The sequence below is a fragment of the Hyperoodon ampullatus genome (genome assembly GCF_949752795.1).
Source record: "Hyperoodon ampullatus genome assembly, chromosome: X".
Classification (NCBI taxonomy): Eukaryota; Metazoa; Chordata; class Mammalia; order Artiodactyla; family Ziphiidae; genus Hyperoodon; species Hyperoodon ampullatus.
In genome coordinates this window covers 16,462,189-16,476,411 of record NC_136913.1, presented here as the reverse complement: position 1 = coordinate 16,476,411, position 14,223 = coordinate 16,462,189, and the positions used below count along the sequence as shown (strand labels likewise).

Sequence of the window (14,223 nt, the reverse complement as noted above, 5' to 3'; positions counted from 1 at the left end):
AAATTTTAAACAGCTGATATTTTCTTCTTCATACGTACAGCTTGGAACAAATGTTTTGCTTGTGCAAATGAGACAGCTATTATGATGCAAAGAAGTATCTTGAAGAAAAAAACAAATGTCCTTTTTCTGTTTTCAGCTAAATACTGCAGTAATTGCAAGCAGAGCCTGAAGCTTCTTTCTTGTTTCGGTTCTGTGATATATTTTAACAAGTTCTTTTGAGACTATTAAAGTGTCTTGGTTTTTAGGACATGTGGTTCAGCGGGAATAACTTTGTCTGCAGACGCAATGGGTTGGCAGTTAGATTTTTGCATGTCTTCTCATTTGTTTCCAGATTCTCTGACCCAGGGTAACCCTTGGTTCTTTTCTGAAGACAGGAGTGAAGGAAGTTTGAGCAGGTGACTGATGATCACTGTCTATATAGCCCACAGACAATATGCGAATTACTTTAGCAGCCCTCTTAATCCCCCCCCCTCCCAAACCAACAAATGCAAATAGCTTCATCCCATTTGCTAGAAATTCAGGCTTGCTCTGGCAACATGGGCTTTGTTGTTAACTCGCTTTCTCCAGAAAGGCAGTTTTATTCCTGGTAGAGGAGAAGGGCTATCAAATGGAACCTAAATCACCCTTGTGGTAAATACAGCAACAATTTGTTTCTCTGGAATATTTCTAAAGGTAGGAATTACCCCAAAAGTTTCTTTCTATTGCAGTTGAAGTGTGGTTAAAGAAATTCATTGTCTGGTTTGTTAGCTTTTGTATATTAAATATCCGAGTCATTTCTGTTATCTAAAAAAAAATCCTGTACTTTCTTCTAAATATTACGTGCTGAAATTGTTGGCACTATTATTTGATGAGTCACTTCTAAAAACTGTTTTACAGTACAAGGGAAAAGTCAGATTTTGGTTATTTCCACGATAAAAATGGTTTAAAATAAGAAAGGAACAACCCTATTGTAAGTCAGACTTGATCACTTAAATCTCCAGTTTGTAATCAAAAGTTGCCAAATATTTTTCTGTAGCTTTGAGGAATACAACATGATTTTTAACTGGTATTACGTGAAACTTATTAAAAGGACTTTTATGATATAGAAATGTGGATAACATATTTTACTAATTATTGTGTCAATACATTTAATGTGTTTTGTGGAAATTATAGTGGTGACTGCTGTGTTTTTTTTAGGAGCATAATGGAAGTCACTCTATAGAAGTCATTCAATAAGAAAAAAGACATTATGGTTTAAAAATTGAGTGACTTTTGGGCTTCCCTGGTGGCGCAGTGGTTGAGAGTCCGCCTGCCGATGCAGGGGACATGGGTTCGTGCCCCGGTCTGGGAAGATCCCACATGCCGCGGAGCGGCTGGGCCCGTGAGCCATGGCCGCTGAGCCTGCGCGTCTGGAGCCTGTGCTCCACAACGGGAGAGGCCACAACAGTGAGAGGCCCGCATACCGCAAAAAAAAAATAAATAAATAAAAATAAAAATAAAAATTGAGTGACTTTTAAAAGCTCAGTCTTGATAAACCATAATGGAATAGAATATGAAAAAGAATACATATATATATATATATATATATATATATATATATATATAACTGAATCACTTTGCTGTATACCTGAAACTAACACAACATTGTAAATCAACTATACTTCAATAAAATAAAGAAAAAAAGAAAGCTAGTCTTGTTAGGTGAATTGTGAATTGACCTGAAACAGCTGAAGTTGCTTCCTTTTGTGTGAACTTTCTTCTCAAAATATTAAAGATTTTGGAAACCGTCATCTTTAATAATGTCATTTTAACCAAAATCTTGGTTTCTCATGAACTGAGCCAGATATGAATAGTAATTGTGAAATAAAATGATCTTCACGGGAAGCACCCCCAATGAAGCTGACAGGAGTGGTTTACAAAGCAACTATGATCCAAAAGTAGAAAACAAGTATATTTTTAAGACAACACTCTTAAACCCCTTCTAAATTCTAATTGTAATTTGTAGCTTGTTCTTGCATGTTTATGATTTCCTTTCTAGACTAAATACATATGAGAAATAATTATATAACAGGGTAGAAAAATAATGTAAATTCTACTAAATGCGGGCCTCTCACTGTTGTGGTCTCTCCCGTTGCGGAGCACAGGCTCCGGACGCGCAGGCTCAGAGGCCATGGCTCACGGGCCCAGCCGCTCTGCAGCATGCGGGATCTTCCCGGACTGGGGCATGAACCCGTGTCCCCTGCATTGGCAGGTGGAATCCCAACCTCTCCGCCACCAGGGAAGCCCCGATTTTCTTGTTTTAATTTTGTATGTATGCCAAGGATAAAAGGCCTTGTCACTTAGGTATGGAGATAAATAACTGGACTTTTGTAATTTGTTTAAGTTAGAGAGCTATCCTTTATCCTTTCAACTTTGTTTGGAAAAATTTTCCCAGTAACATTTTTACAAGTTTTAAATCACCTTAAGATAGACTATTCTATGCAGATTAACGTATGTTTTATAAGGTATGTGTATGAAGAATTTCTTCTCTCTTCTTTAATCTGTTTACCTTAGATCTCCAAGCCCTGTTTTGAAACGGGGGGAAGGAGTGACTCAAAGCTGCAGATCCTTTCAGAATATTTGGTTTTGGTTTAGTTGTCCAGACATAACTTTTGAAGGCTACTGGAAGAGACATAGCAGCACTTCCCAAATGGAGACGGTCTATCAGACCCCAAAAGCAAGTTTTTTTAAGTGAGATCTTTATTTTTCTGAGTGAAGGATTGATTTCTTTTTATGTGAAAGTTACCTTTTATTATATGTTTAAGGTGTTTTTAATACTGTAAAACTGTGGTTCTTGGTGTTGAGAGAAACCTACATGGTTCATGAAGGAGAATCAGGAGGGACAGTGGAGGAGCTAAGGGTTTGTTCACCCTACTGGACTCTCACCATTGCCAACCGAGCCACCTCTGCTTGGTCAGTGAGCAGGGAACTGGGCAGAGCCCTCAGGTCAGAATAGGTAATTGGCTGCAAGGGCCAACAAGGGTGACATTTGAAAAGACAGGTCCTGTCTCCATAAAAACCAGGATAGCTACACTAAAAATTAGAGATCTTGTTTTCCTTTGTAACTTTTTTTCCCTTGTAGTGATTAGTGGTAAAACAAATAAACCTTTTAAAGTGAACAAGGGGTGGGGGTCAAAAAAGGACTTCTATGTTTGTTTTGGGCAAGTAAGAGATAGAGTAAAAAAGTGGTATGGTAGAGAAGTCTTTAAGTAATGATAAAAGGAAGAATGATAAGCAGAGACCTGTGGGAGGCAGGATTGAGGTGTGGGAAGGTATCTGACCAGGACAGAGAGTGCCCCTGCTACTATGAATGGTAGGCACCATATGTCTCTGATGGTCAACTGCTTGGGCAGTAGAGATGCTTTTATGATTATGTTCTGCTGAGTAAGCTTCTCTGAAAGATTTCTGCCTTGGTAATGAGGGGATCTGCTCTTTAATTCTGAAACTGCTGGAGACTGAGCTATAGATTCTAAAGGTCTCTATAGGTATGCAGTGAACCTGTGTAGGTTTTTCTAATGTTATTTTTAGTGGATACATATATCCACTAAATATCCATATATCTAGTCTAAAAGTTGTATGGCTTTTTATCAAAACAATATTATAATGCTTATGTTGAATAATTGTTTTCTTTAGAGACATCTAAATATTTAGAGTGACTGGTTATATTCTTAGTCAAAAAGTGGCTAGGTTGTTTATCTTTGTTGGGGCATTTTATATTTTTAATGACAAAAATTGGTATTTATTGTAGAACATTTAGAAAACAAAGATAAGTGATGAGTAAAATCTAAAAATTGCTTATATTCCTGCCATCTGGATGTAATCACTGATAATATTTTTGGTATAAAAGCATTAGGAAACTTTAATTAAAAAATCAGTAATGTTCATTGCCAAGAGTCATTGAGACCAACTGAGGACAGCATATGTTGTATTCTGTTCCATGTACACAGAATTGTATTGGTTTGGTCCCATCTACTTAAGTAGTCTTACTCTGTTTTTCTAGTAATTAATAGACAAATATAAAATGTGTTATGATTGTAAATATTTGAATTAGAGAAAATCCACAAGAAAATTTAAAGAGTAAAGAAAGACTCTCAGAAGATACTCCAATATTTGGTGCAGTTTTTTTCCTTAAGGGTTTATATTCAGCCAAGAGAATTGAAAAAACTGAAGCACCTAAAATACCGGATTATTAAGGGCATGTTGATAGTTTGTTTTCAGTATTACTTTAAATATTTTTCTTTGTTGTGTACATGTAAGCTTCCTCAGATTTGAACCTGAAAAAATGTTTAAGCCAACCACTTAATTCTGCATTTTGCTCATTAAGTTTATAGAAAATATTTTAATTAAAAGACCATGTCTTTTCATTTTTTTCCCTCGCTAATTAAAAATAGTACCCGGTTTAAGCAGAGAGCATGGGCTTTTGGGTGAGATAGACCTGAATTTGAATCCCATTTCTACCACTTCTAGACTAGATGTGTGATACTGGATTGGATGTTACTTACCTCGCTGAGCCTCTGTTTCTTTTTTTTTTTTTTTTTTTTTTTTTTTTTTTTGCGGTACGCGGGCCTCTCACTGTTGTGGCCTCTCCCATTGCGGAGCACAGGCTCCGGACGCGCAGGCTCAGCGGCCATGGCTCACGGGCCCAGCCGCTCCGCGGCATGTGGGATCCTCCCAGACCGGGGCACGAACCCGTGTCCCCTGCATTGGCAGGCGGACTCTCAACCACTGCGCCACCAGGGAAGCCCTGTTTCTTTTTATATGTAAAATCGAGAGAATAATACTTGCTTTACAAAATTGTAAACACAAATTTTAATAATATATGTGAAGTCTCTGGCTCATTTGAAGTATACAAATTTCTCTTCCCTTTTCTCCCCCAGTGTGTTTTTTTTAAATGAGGTGAAATTCACATAATATAAAATTAACCATTTAAAAATGCACAAATTTGGAAACACTTATTAGTACATTCACAGTGTTGTGCAACTACCACCTTTGTCTAGTTCCAGAACATTCTCATCACCCTAAAAGGAAACCCCGTACCCATCAAGCAGTTGCTCCCCACTCCCTCTACCCCCTTGCCCCTGGTTATCACCAATCTCTATTCTGTGCCTATGGATTTACCTGTTCTAGATATTTTATGTAAATAGGATCCTATAGTATGTGATTTTGTGTCTGGCTTCTTTCATTTAGCATAATGTCTTCAAAGTTCATCCATGTCATAGCATGTATCGGTTATCCCTTTTCATGGCTGAATAGTATTCCATTGTATGTATATACCACACATTTGTTTACCCATTTATCCATTGATGGACATTTGGGCTGTTTCCACCTTTTGGCTACTTTTAATAGTGCTGCTATGAACATGCCCACACATGTACTTGTTCGAGTCCTTGTTTAACTTTTTCATGGACCACCAAACTGTTTTCCACAGAGCTGCACAACTTTACATTCCCACCAGCAGTGTATGAGGGTTTCAGTTTCTCCATATGCTTGCCAACACTTGTTATTTTCCTTTTCTTAAAATTATAGCCATCTTAGTGGGTGTGAAGTGGTACCTCACTGTGGTTTTGATTTGCAATCCTTCCTTCATTTTTGAATGGAATGTATTCTAGAAGTTGATTTTTAAGTTGGTTGATTAGTATTTGAAGCGTATTTTTCCAAGAAATCTGTAATGTGACCAAGCTGTGGTCATCTATTTAATGCATAAACTACCTGAATTGTCTCTATAATAATATAAGATCAGAGGCAAAACTTGAATATTAAACATTTATTCATTTAACAAACATTTATTGGATGCCCATTATGTCGCAGATGTTGGAGATATAACCAGGTGTTGGAGATATAACAGTGGAACCCTAGACCAGATGTTGGAGATGTAACAATGGAGCTTACATGGTTCCTTCCCCTGAGGGAACTCACAGTGTGTCTAGACAGATAGATGTGTAAGTAAAGATAAGATGCTATAAGATCTGTGCCAGAAGAGATAAATGCCGTATGTGTGGTATATGACCATTAAAATCCTATGGTTTGCCTCAGAGCTTAGTGCTAGAGTTTTACAGAGCTGGTAATTGAGCAGAATTTCAGATAATGCATGGTAGTTTAGCTAGTGACAAGGGAGGGAAGACTTTTCTTGGGTCAGCCTCTGCAAAGGCAGTAAAGGTCAGAATGTTTGGGGATCTGAAGCAGATGATTATGGCTGAATCTATAATGATAGATGGGGAAGAGATGAGATGAGGCTGTGAAGATACGTAGAGGGCCTTGGATACCAGGCCAAGGAGTTCAGAGTTTAGCGTATGGGTAATGTGGCATCACTGAAGATGTTTAAGTGGAAAAGTGACATACAATTTGTATTTTTGAAAGGTCATGCTGATGTACTATAGAGTATGTATTGGAAAGGGCAGCCAGGGATGCCAATTAAGAAGCTAGTGTTGTAGCTTATGTGAGAAGTCATGAGGTCTTGGACCAAGTCATTGACAGGCATAAAGAAGAACACAACTAGGAAATACTTAAAGGAGGTAGGCTTGGTTAGACATGTGAAGGGAGGAAGAGTACAAAGATGACTTCAAGATTTCTGACTTCCGGTAATTTGGTGATAAAAAGGTAATGGCATTCATCAAGATAGAGCATATAGGATAAGCATGATGATTCTCCTTTTGGACATGTTGAGTTTGAGATGCCTATGTAGATTATCTGTTAGCTATTGAAAACACAGCTCTGGAACTTGAGACAGGCCTGTCGGGGATGTGGTGGGGGGAGGTAGGCACGTGAGTGCTTGAATGAGCAAGAGAACAATTTGGGAATCATTATCATGTGTAGGCAGTAGCTGAAATCAAGGGTGTGAACCAAAGTGCTCAAAACTGAGATGAAGGTAGGGAGAAGATAGCTAATCCTGGGGGACACCATAGGAAAAGTGACAGAGGTACGAGGAGAACAAGGAGGGAGTGGCCATGTGAAGTCCAAGAAAGAATTTTCAGAAGAAGTGTTTAGTGCTTGCTGGAAGTCAAATAAGATCAGGAAGAAGCATCACTGTCAGTGGCTGTTAGGAGGTTATGGGTGATGTAAGCACACAGATTCCCTAAAAAGAGGTGCCTGAAGTGTGCTGGCAGAGGGTTGAAAAATGAGAAAATGACAATAATAGTGACCATGAGCTAGTGTTTCAAGAAGTTTGGTTATAAAAGGAAGGAGTGAAGGTATTACCTGTAGATAATGTAGATAAATAGGAGTTCCTTCTTTGGAGGAAACTTCTTTCTTCCATTTGTTAGGCATTGACAACAATGTTTCCCCATTATCCAATCCACTGATGGAAGAAGGCAAGGAGCACCCTCAGAATCTGGGAAGGGAGAGTGAGAATAGAGACAGGGATGGTTGATGGTGTTGATAATAACAGCGAACATTTATTGAGTGTATACCATGTGCCACGTACAGATTTCAGCTAATTTGCCCAAGCTATCGTTTCTCATAGATATTATGTGGTAAAGCTGGATTTGAATGTAATTAATCTGGAGCCAGTGTCTCTGCACTAGATAGTAAGAAGCAGGGGAGAGAATAGGTGTAAAGAGTGGCTCGTACCAGAGTTCCATGTCCATCTGATCTCTACCCTGCTTCTTCCGAGAAAATTCGTAGTCCTCAGCTAGCTCCTGCCTTCCAAAACGCCTGCTGCGATAAGTGTCAGGAACCTGCTTCCTTGTTTCCTTTTCCACTAGTAACTACCCCTTGTGGTTTCCTTCAAGAGTTTTCTTAGCTTATTTGAGGTTTTCTAAAAGGATTTTTTATTGCAAAAAATAAGGAAATAAGTGCATTTAAAAGACTGTCAGTATGCTTATGAAGAGGTAAAGTCACTCTTATGTGACAGTAATAGTCCTTCAAAAAACAACTATTCAAAAAGCTAGTTTCAGAGGTAAAGCAAACTCTGTCCGTTATGAACGTTTGATTCCTAAAGCAAGGCTTCTGGGATAGGATTGTGGCTTCTCTGGTACAGGCGTGGGGAGAGGAGAGAAGAAATAGGGTAGTGTCTGAAGATACCAGTCAAGGAGGCCAGTGCTATGGCGTGGGATGGCAGCAGGAATGAAGGAACGAAGTTCAGAGGGTTTACACTTGACTCTGCCTCCCCTTGGCTTTTATTGCTGCCCGTGACCCATCAGTTTGTGGCAACATGGGCTCTATGGAACAGGGAGCAAAGTTCCAGGTAGGGGCATTGGGTACCTTGACTGAGTTTCTGTGAATACCAGGCCTCCAGGTTGGATAGTTTAGGTGTAACCATCTCTGTTGATATCTCCATGTTTTTCATAATTGAGGCTTGTGTTGCTTCTTTGGTTTTATAGTTACCAGTATGAAAGATCCTTAGAATAATGACAGTTTCATTGTACATGCATTTTTAAAAATAAGGAAGATGACTTGCAAAGAATTCCTCAGTCTGAAAAAGTTTCCAAAGTCAAATGTTTACAGTGACAGATTTTTTTTTCTTTTTTACTCAATTTTGTTTTTTCCAAACCATATGTTACTTTTCTATTTTTGGCTATTCATATTTTGATTTTGTCTATTTCTAGCCTCAAATTCAAGGCATCTGTTTTTACAGTAGTTTCTGCCCTTGTTGTCATATGGTTATATATATAGCATTCAGTCTATTTGAGGAGAAGGAAATCATAAATCTGTCGACTTAAGGAGATAGGAATTATATATATATCTATATATATCTATATATATATACATATACATACACACACAAACATACATATAAAATATGAACCGTATGACTGGGACTGTATTTATTTCTTCTGGATTTCCTAAATTGCCTAGATTGGTAAAAAGAACACACTAGGTATTAAGTAAATGGTGGATGGAAAAATCTGGAGAACAGTAAGCAACCATACCTCTATCATGTCTTTTTAGATCAAAAGCAAGATACATATTAATTTATATCTCTAATCCATTTTAGTTCCTCTTCAGGTCAGCCATGTGTAAGCCAAACCAGCACAGGTATAACAGTAACTGGAAATAGGGGTTGCTGTTCATTTCTAAGTGTATTTCCTTTTCTACGATAATTGTATGTGCTACTCTCTTTTCATAGCTCAGAGAATGCAAGCAGTATCTTTCAGTAATAAAGCATCTTCATGTGTCAACAGAAACGTACATTTAATGAGTACTGTTTGGCAATAAATATTAAATAAGGTTAAATCTCCAGGCATGAAAAGTTTTACCAGCATGTTTTTGTCTGTACTTGTTAATGTTTTCTCCTTATAAGTATGCCTCCACATCTGATTTTAAAAAAACCCAAGACTTCCTCTGTCAGAGAGCACCTAGCAACTAGTGAATTATCATAGGAGTTCACAGGGTTGTCTTTTGGGCCTTCTTCTTCTTCTTTTTTGAAACACATGCACTTTGACTCAGGGGAGTGAATTTAATAGGCTTTTTTGTTAGAGGACAGAAAGCAAGGTGGCGTATTAGAAAAAGCATGCACTTAGGAGATAAAAGTCTCTTAGCCAAATGGGTGATCTTGGCAAAGTTACCTAATCGCACAGAGCCTAAGTTTCCTCAGGTATAAAGTGGGGAATAATACCTACCTCATAGGACATTTGGGAGGATTACATGCAATAACAGATATTGAAGCACTTACCATGTAATGGGTAGCCAGTACATGTTGGCACCTACCTCCTTTCTTTCTTCAGTTCCCCCTGTTCCAGGCTTCCAGGCCTACTCTTGACTTTATTTCCTGCCTTCTGATTGTTTCCCAAGATTTATTCATTTCTTTTGCATTTTCATAATTGAGTAACTTCATATCTCCTGGACATTTTTCTTACCCAAGCATTGTCTGTTCTACCTGAAGATAAGCTGAGGAACCAGGTATCTTTTGTGTTAGGTATTCACATAAAACTTTTATTAAAGATGATTAGCACATCCTTCTGTATATTTTACATACTTTTTTCAAAGAGGTTTTTACTCACTTTGTTACCACTATGAACACATGGTTGTAGTGCTACGTATAATTTTCACCTTATCTTTTAAACAAATCTATTTTCTTTTTCAATAGTTTAATTAATACTGAATAGAGTTTTAGCATGGTGTGTATATGTTATATGATTGCTCTTTGGAGGAGAGATAAAAATACATGTATAATGTATGTAGTTTAATTTTGCTGTTCAATGTATTGAATGATTACTCATTCCTCTTTAGTTAAAGTAGTTTAAAAAGTATTTTGTTCTAGGTGCTGGGGATATGGCAGCGAACCAAATTGAGTCTTTGCCGTTGAAAAGCTCGCTTTCTAAAGTGAAAACATTTTAATTTTTCATAATGCATTTTTCTTACTTTGGTCGTACATATATATATATATATATATATATATATATATATATATATATATATATATATATACCATGCATCAAGGAGTTTTATTGTAATAGAATATTATATTTGGGGGGAATATTTGAAGCTATGGCTCAAATATTTTGTGTCCCAAGATTTATTAATATCAAATGTCAAATTTTTTAGATCAAATATTGACTTCATTACATTTGCCATGTTCCACAAAGTAATATTTTATTACAATACTTTATATAAAATATACTTGTTTTGGAGGTCTAACATTGGCTTGCAGGTTGAAAATATTTTTCGTTCATTTAGTAAATATTTTTTGAGGACCTCCTATACTCCTAGGTTCTGTCTTAAACTAACCTAGTACAGGAATTTAAACTCAGGTCCAGAGCGCAATCTGTTTGCTTTTCTTCATGCCATATATTAAAAGGTGGGGACCAGAACTGTGGTGATGAATAGATTGGTCAAGAGAATGAGGATTTATTTGGATTTAGTTACTGGGAAGGGGTCATTACCTTGGAAAGAATTTTTTTTAAATGGTTGGGGGAAGAAAAGCTTATTATAGGAGACTAAGGAAGCCCAGAATAATAAGGAGACTGAAGTATGAAGTATAGGCGATTCTTCTTTGTATCTTGTTAGTGAGTAGAAGGAAGATTCATGCAAGGGCTTGAAAGTACCAAAAACTAGGGAAGGAAACTTCCAAATGGGGGATATATGAGGGTTGTAAGAGAGAGCAAGGAGTTGGGGATCAAGTGATTAAATACCATGAAGAGAGGAGATAATTGAAACTGTAATGTTCCAGAGGAACCAGAGAAGATAGTTATTAGGACAAAAGTGAAAGGGGATTTGGCCTAGAAGAGTAGAGCGAAAACTTCATTTGATATAAGAGGAAGAGATGAGAATGAATGAAAATAAAAGTATTTTAAGATGGAGGAATGGGATGTTTATGATCACTCCCAAAAGATAGCCTTTAGTCTTCTCATAAAGTAGACGGTAGGGTCATTTGCTGAATGGAATAGGGTGAGAGGGAGAGGGGAGCTTAAAAAGGGGAAAATGTTCTGCCATTGAAACATACTTGGAAATCAGTGAGTTGAAGCAGTGACACCCCAGTTGAGGTTAGCATGGATGTTACAGTGATCTACAGTATCCCAATGTTCTGTAGCAGGAGTTGGCAAACTACAACCTGAGGGCCACATTTAGCCCATGTAGCCTGTGAGCTAGGAATAGTTTTTATATTCATAAAGGGTTTAAAAAAAGAGAGAGACAAAGAAGCTTGTATGACAGAGACCATATGTGACCTTCAAAGCCTAAAATATTTACTCTCTGGCCCCTTAAGGAGAGAACTGACCCTTGCTCAAGACCAGAGAAAGCAAATGATAGTGTGACTCAGTGGTTGGAGCTGACATGTTGGACATGATCAAAGATCAGGGGGTGATAACGTAAGGGATACTAGTTATGAGGGTTTTGGTGGAGGTGGACAGTTGGGTGCAGGTTGATAAGGGGGTAAAGTAAAGCCAGAAGAAAGCTAACAGATTGGATGAAAATGGAGAGGGCTTGTGGCTAGATCTCATGAGAATGAAAAGCATGATCAGTTGGTATAAAGCAAAGATGACAGGTAAGGAAGTTGGAGGTGGAGAAGGGAAGCACAGTTGGTTATCTTGGAGGTAGAAGAGCTTCACAAATTGTCTATTGATGAGGTCGGGATGATGGAGCATCAGAAGTATGATATTTAAATTCCTGAAGATGATAACAGGGAGACTCTGTAAGAAGAAATCATGTGAATTAGGTTACTAGAGTTATTTGAAGAAAGTGGAAGTGGGCATGGAGTATGATGAGGTAAACGATGGTAAGGAGTTAAACAGAGGCTGGTGTAGGTAGATAAATTACTATAAATAAGGGGAGGGGGAAAGTGATGGGGTGGCAGTTAAGTGGTCCTCCATTTGCCCTGTCAGCTGTTCCATCCTCTTGACTAGGTAATTGATAGAGGTAGACAAAAAGGCTGCAGGGAAGATGTGGTATTCTCCATAGAAGGTCACATTTACACATAGTCTTTGAGGATGGGAGAAGCAAAGTGGTAGATTAGTTTCAAGTTGTAAAATGAAGCCCTCAAAATAAAAGTAGTTGATGTTTTTTGCACAGATGTATAAATGTTTTACTTATACAGCTCTTCCTGTAAAGACTTTTTGACGTTAGTACTATTTACTATGTAAAGTTCATTTTTTGTACTAATGAAATTATTAAGGGATTAATACTAAAAATATCTCTCTTTACTTAACTATGAATATATACAAGAGTAACCTGGCAGGCAATCTTCATTTGAAATATTAAAACTGTCTTGATTGGGCTACAAATAACTAATAGATACAAATCACTTGGGCATGATAGTGGTCCTTCCATGACAATGTTAATGTAGAGTCTATATTATAGCTTATGAAGCTTTACTATTAAACATACATATAGGAACATAATGTACTTTAGCCGCTAAAACTCTAGTTAGGGGGATTCCCCTGGCGTTTAAAAGATGAAGCAGGAGCCGTTGGTAGCTGCTTTGTTATGTTTTTCTGTATTGGCGGGCAAAATGATTCCTGTATATATGGCATAATTGGATAGTATTTTCTGAAGGAAAAACTCTTTTCTGTGCCAAGGACTAAAAATATGAGAAGCAGACAAAAGGTAAATTGATAGAAATTTTCACTGTGCTAATTAAGTGGGAAGTTACTGGTTCTTATTGTAAAAGCCTCTTTATTTTTTTCTGGAGAATCCGACTATTTCCTGATAATCTGAAATCTTAAATACCTAAAACGTGATTTTAAATGGTACCTTTATTTTAAGTGGTTTTCAATGAATGCCCTATGGAATATTTTTAAAGATTGAGTTAAATTTCTTTTGAATCATAAGAAGAAAATACCTTAATTATGTCATTTATTTTAATTGTATTTTTGTGTTGTGTGTTTTTTCCCTCAGTTCCTGTTACAAAGAATATAGCAAAAACACAGTCTTCTCCTTCCAAAGCAACCCAGCGTTCAATGCAGTCTCTACAGAAAACTGCTGTAGTATTACCAACACAGCAGATCAAGAAATCAGGTTGGACTAAACCACCTGCACATACTTCAGTCCCCAAGAAGAGGAGTTCTGTTAAAAATATCACACCAAGGAAAAAAGGCCCAAACTCAGGAAGAAAGGTTAGTTGTATCTCCTACTAATTTGTATTACAGGTCTCTGTAGTGCCTTATTATTAAACATACAGTTTAGGACTTACTAAGAGTGTTATGATGCCTTTTAGGAATGTACCAAGAGTATATAAGGCTTTTTACAAGGTGGAGCGGGGAGGGGAAGGGAAGGATTGGGAGTTTGGGACTAGCAGATGTAAACTATATATAGGATGGATAAATAACAAGGACCTACTATATAGCACAGGGAACTATATTCAATATCCTGTGATAAACCATAATGGAAAGGAATATGAAAAAGGATATATAACTGAGTCACTTTGCTATACAGCAGAAATTAAACACAACATTGTGTCAATCAACTATACCTAATTAAAATTTAAAAAAAAAAGCATATAAGGCTTTTTAAGGCCCCTGTAACAATCAAGATTGTTATTTCTTTTCTTGGATAAATTTAAAACTGAATCGTGTTCGACCTCTTCAAAACCACATTGAAGATACTGCATGGGTGTATTTATGTTCGAGCCAGTTTATTTAAAACTCAGTATACTTTAAAAATCAATGCGAAGTGAATTTTACTGTACATAGATTATACCTCAGTAAAATGGGGGTGAGGGGGAAATCAGTGTGATGATAAATTCAGTGATGCTGAAGTCACATCCTACCTAAGTGACTCTCCCCCAAAGAAAACAACTCTAAAACCTGGAAATAATAGAAAAAGCAGCTACCC

The 14,223-nt window shown here is 37.3% G+C and overlaps 1 protein-coding gene across 1 annotated transcript in view; it reads left to right on the top strand.

The window, feature by feature from the left end:
• The window catches only part of SCML2 (Scm polycomb group protein like 2), a gene marked incomplete at its 5' end in the record, with an annotated part of 87,844 nt that overhangs the window by 36,730 nt on the left and 36,891 nt on the right, over window positions 1–14,223 (top strand). Inside the window, one exon of the mRNA XM_079727242.1 lies at window positions 13,288–13,505. Within this exon, the coding sequence (XP_079583368.1) occupies window positions 13,288–13,505 (218 nt within the window). The remainder of the gene's footprint in view (window positions 1–13,287; window positions 13,506–14,223) is intronic.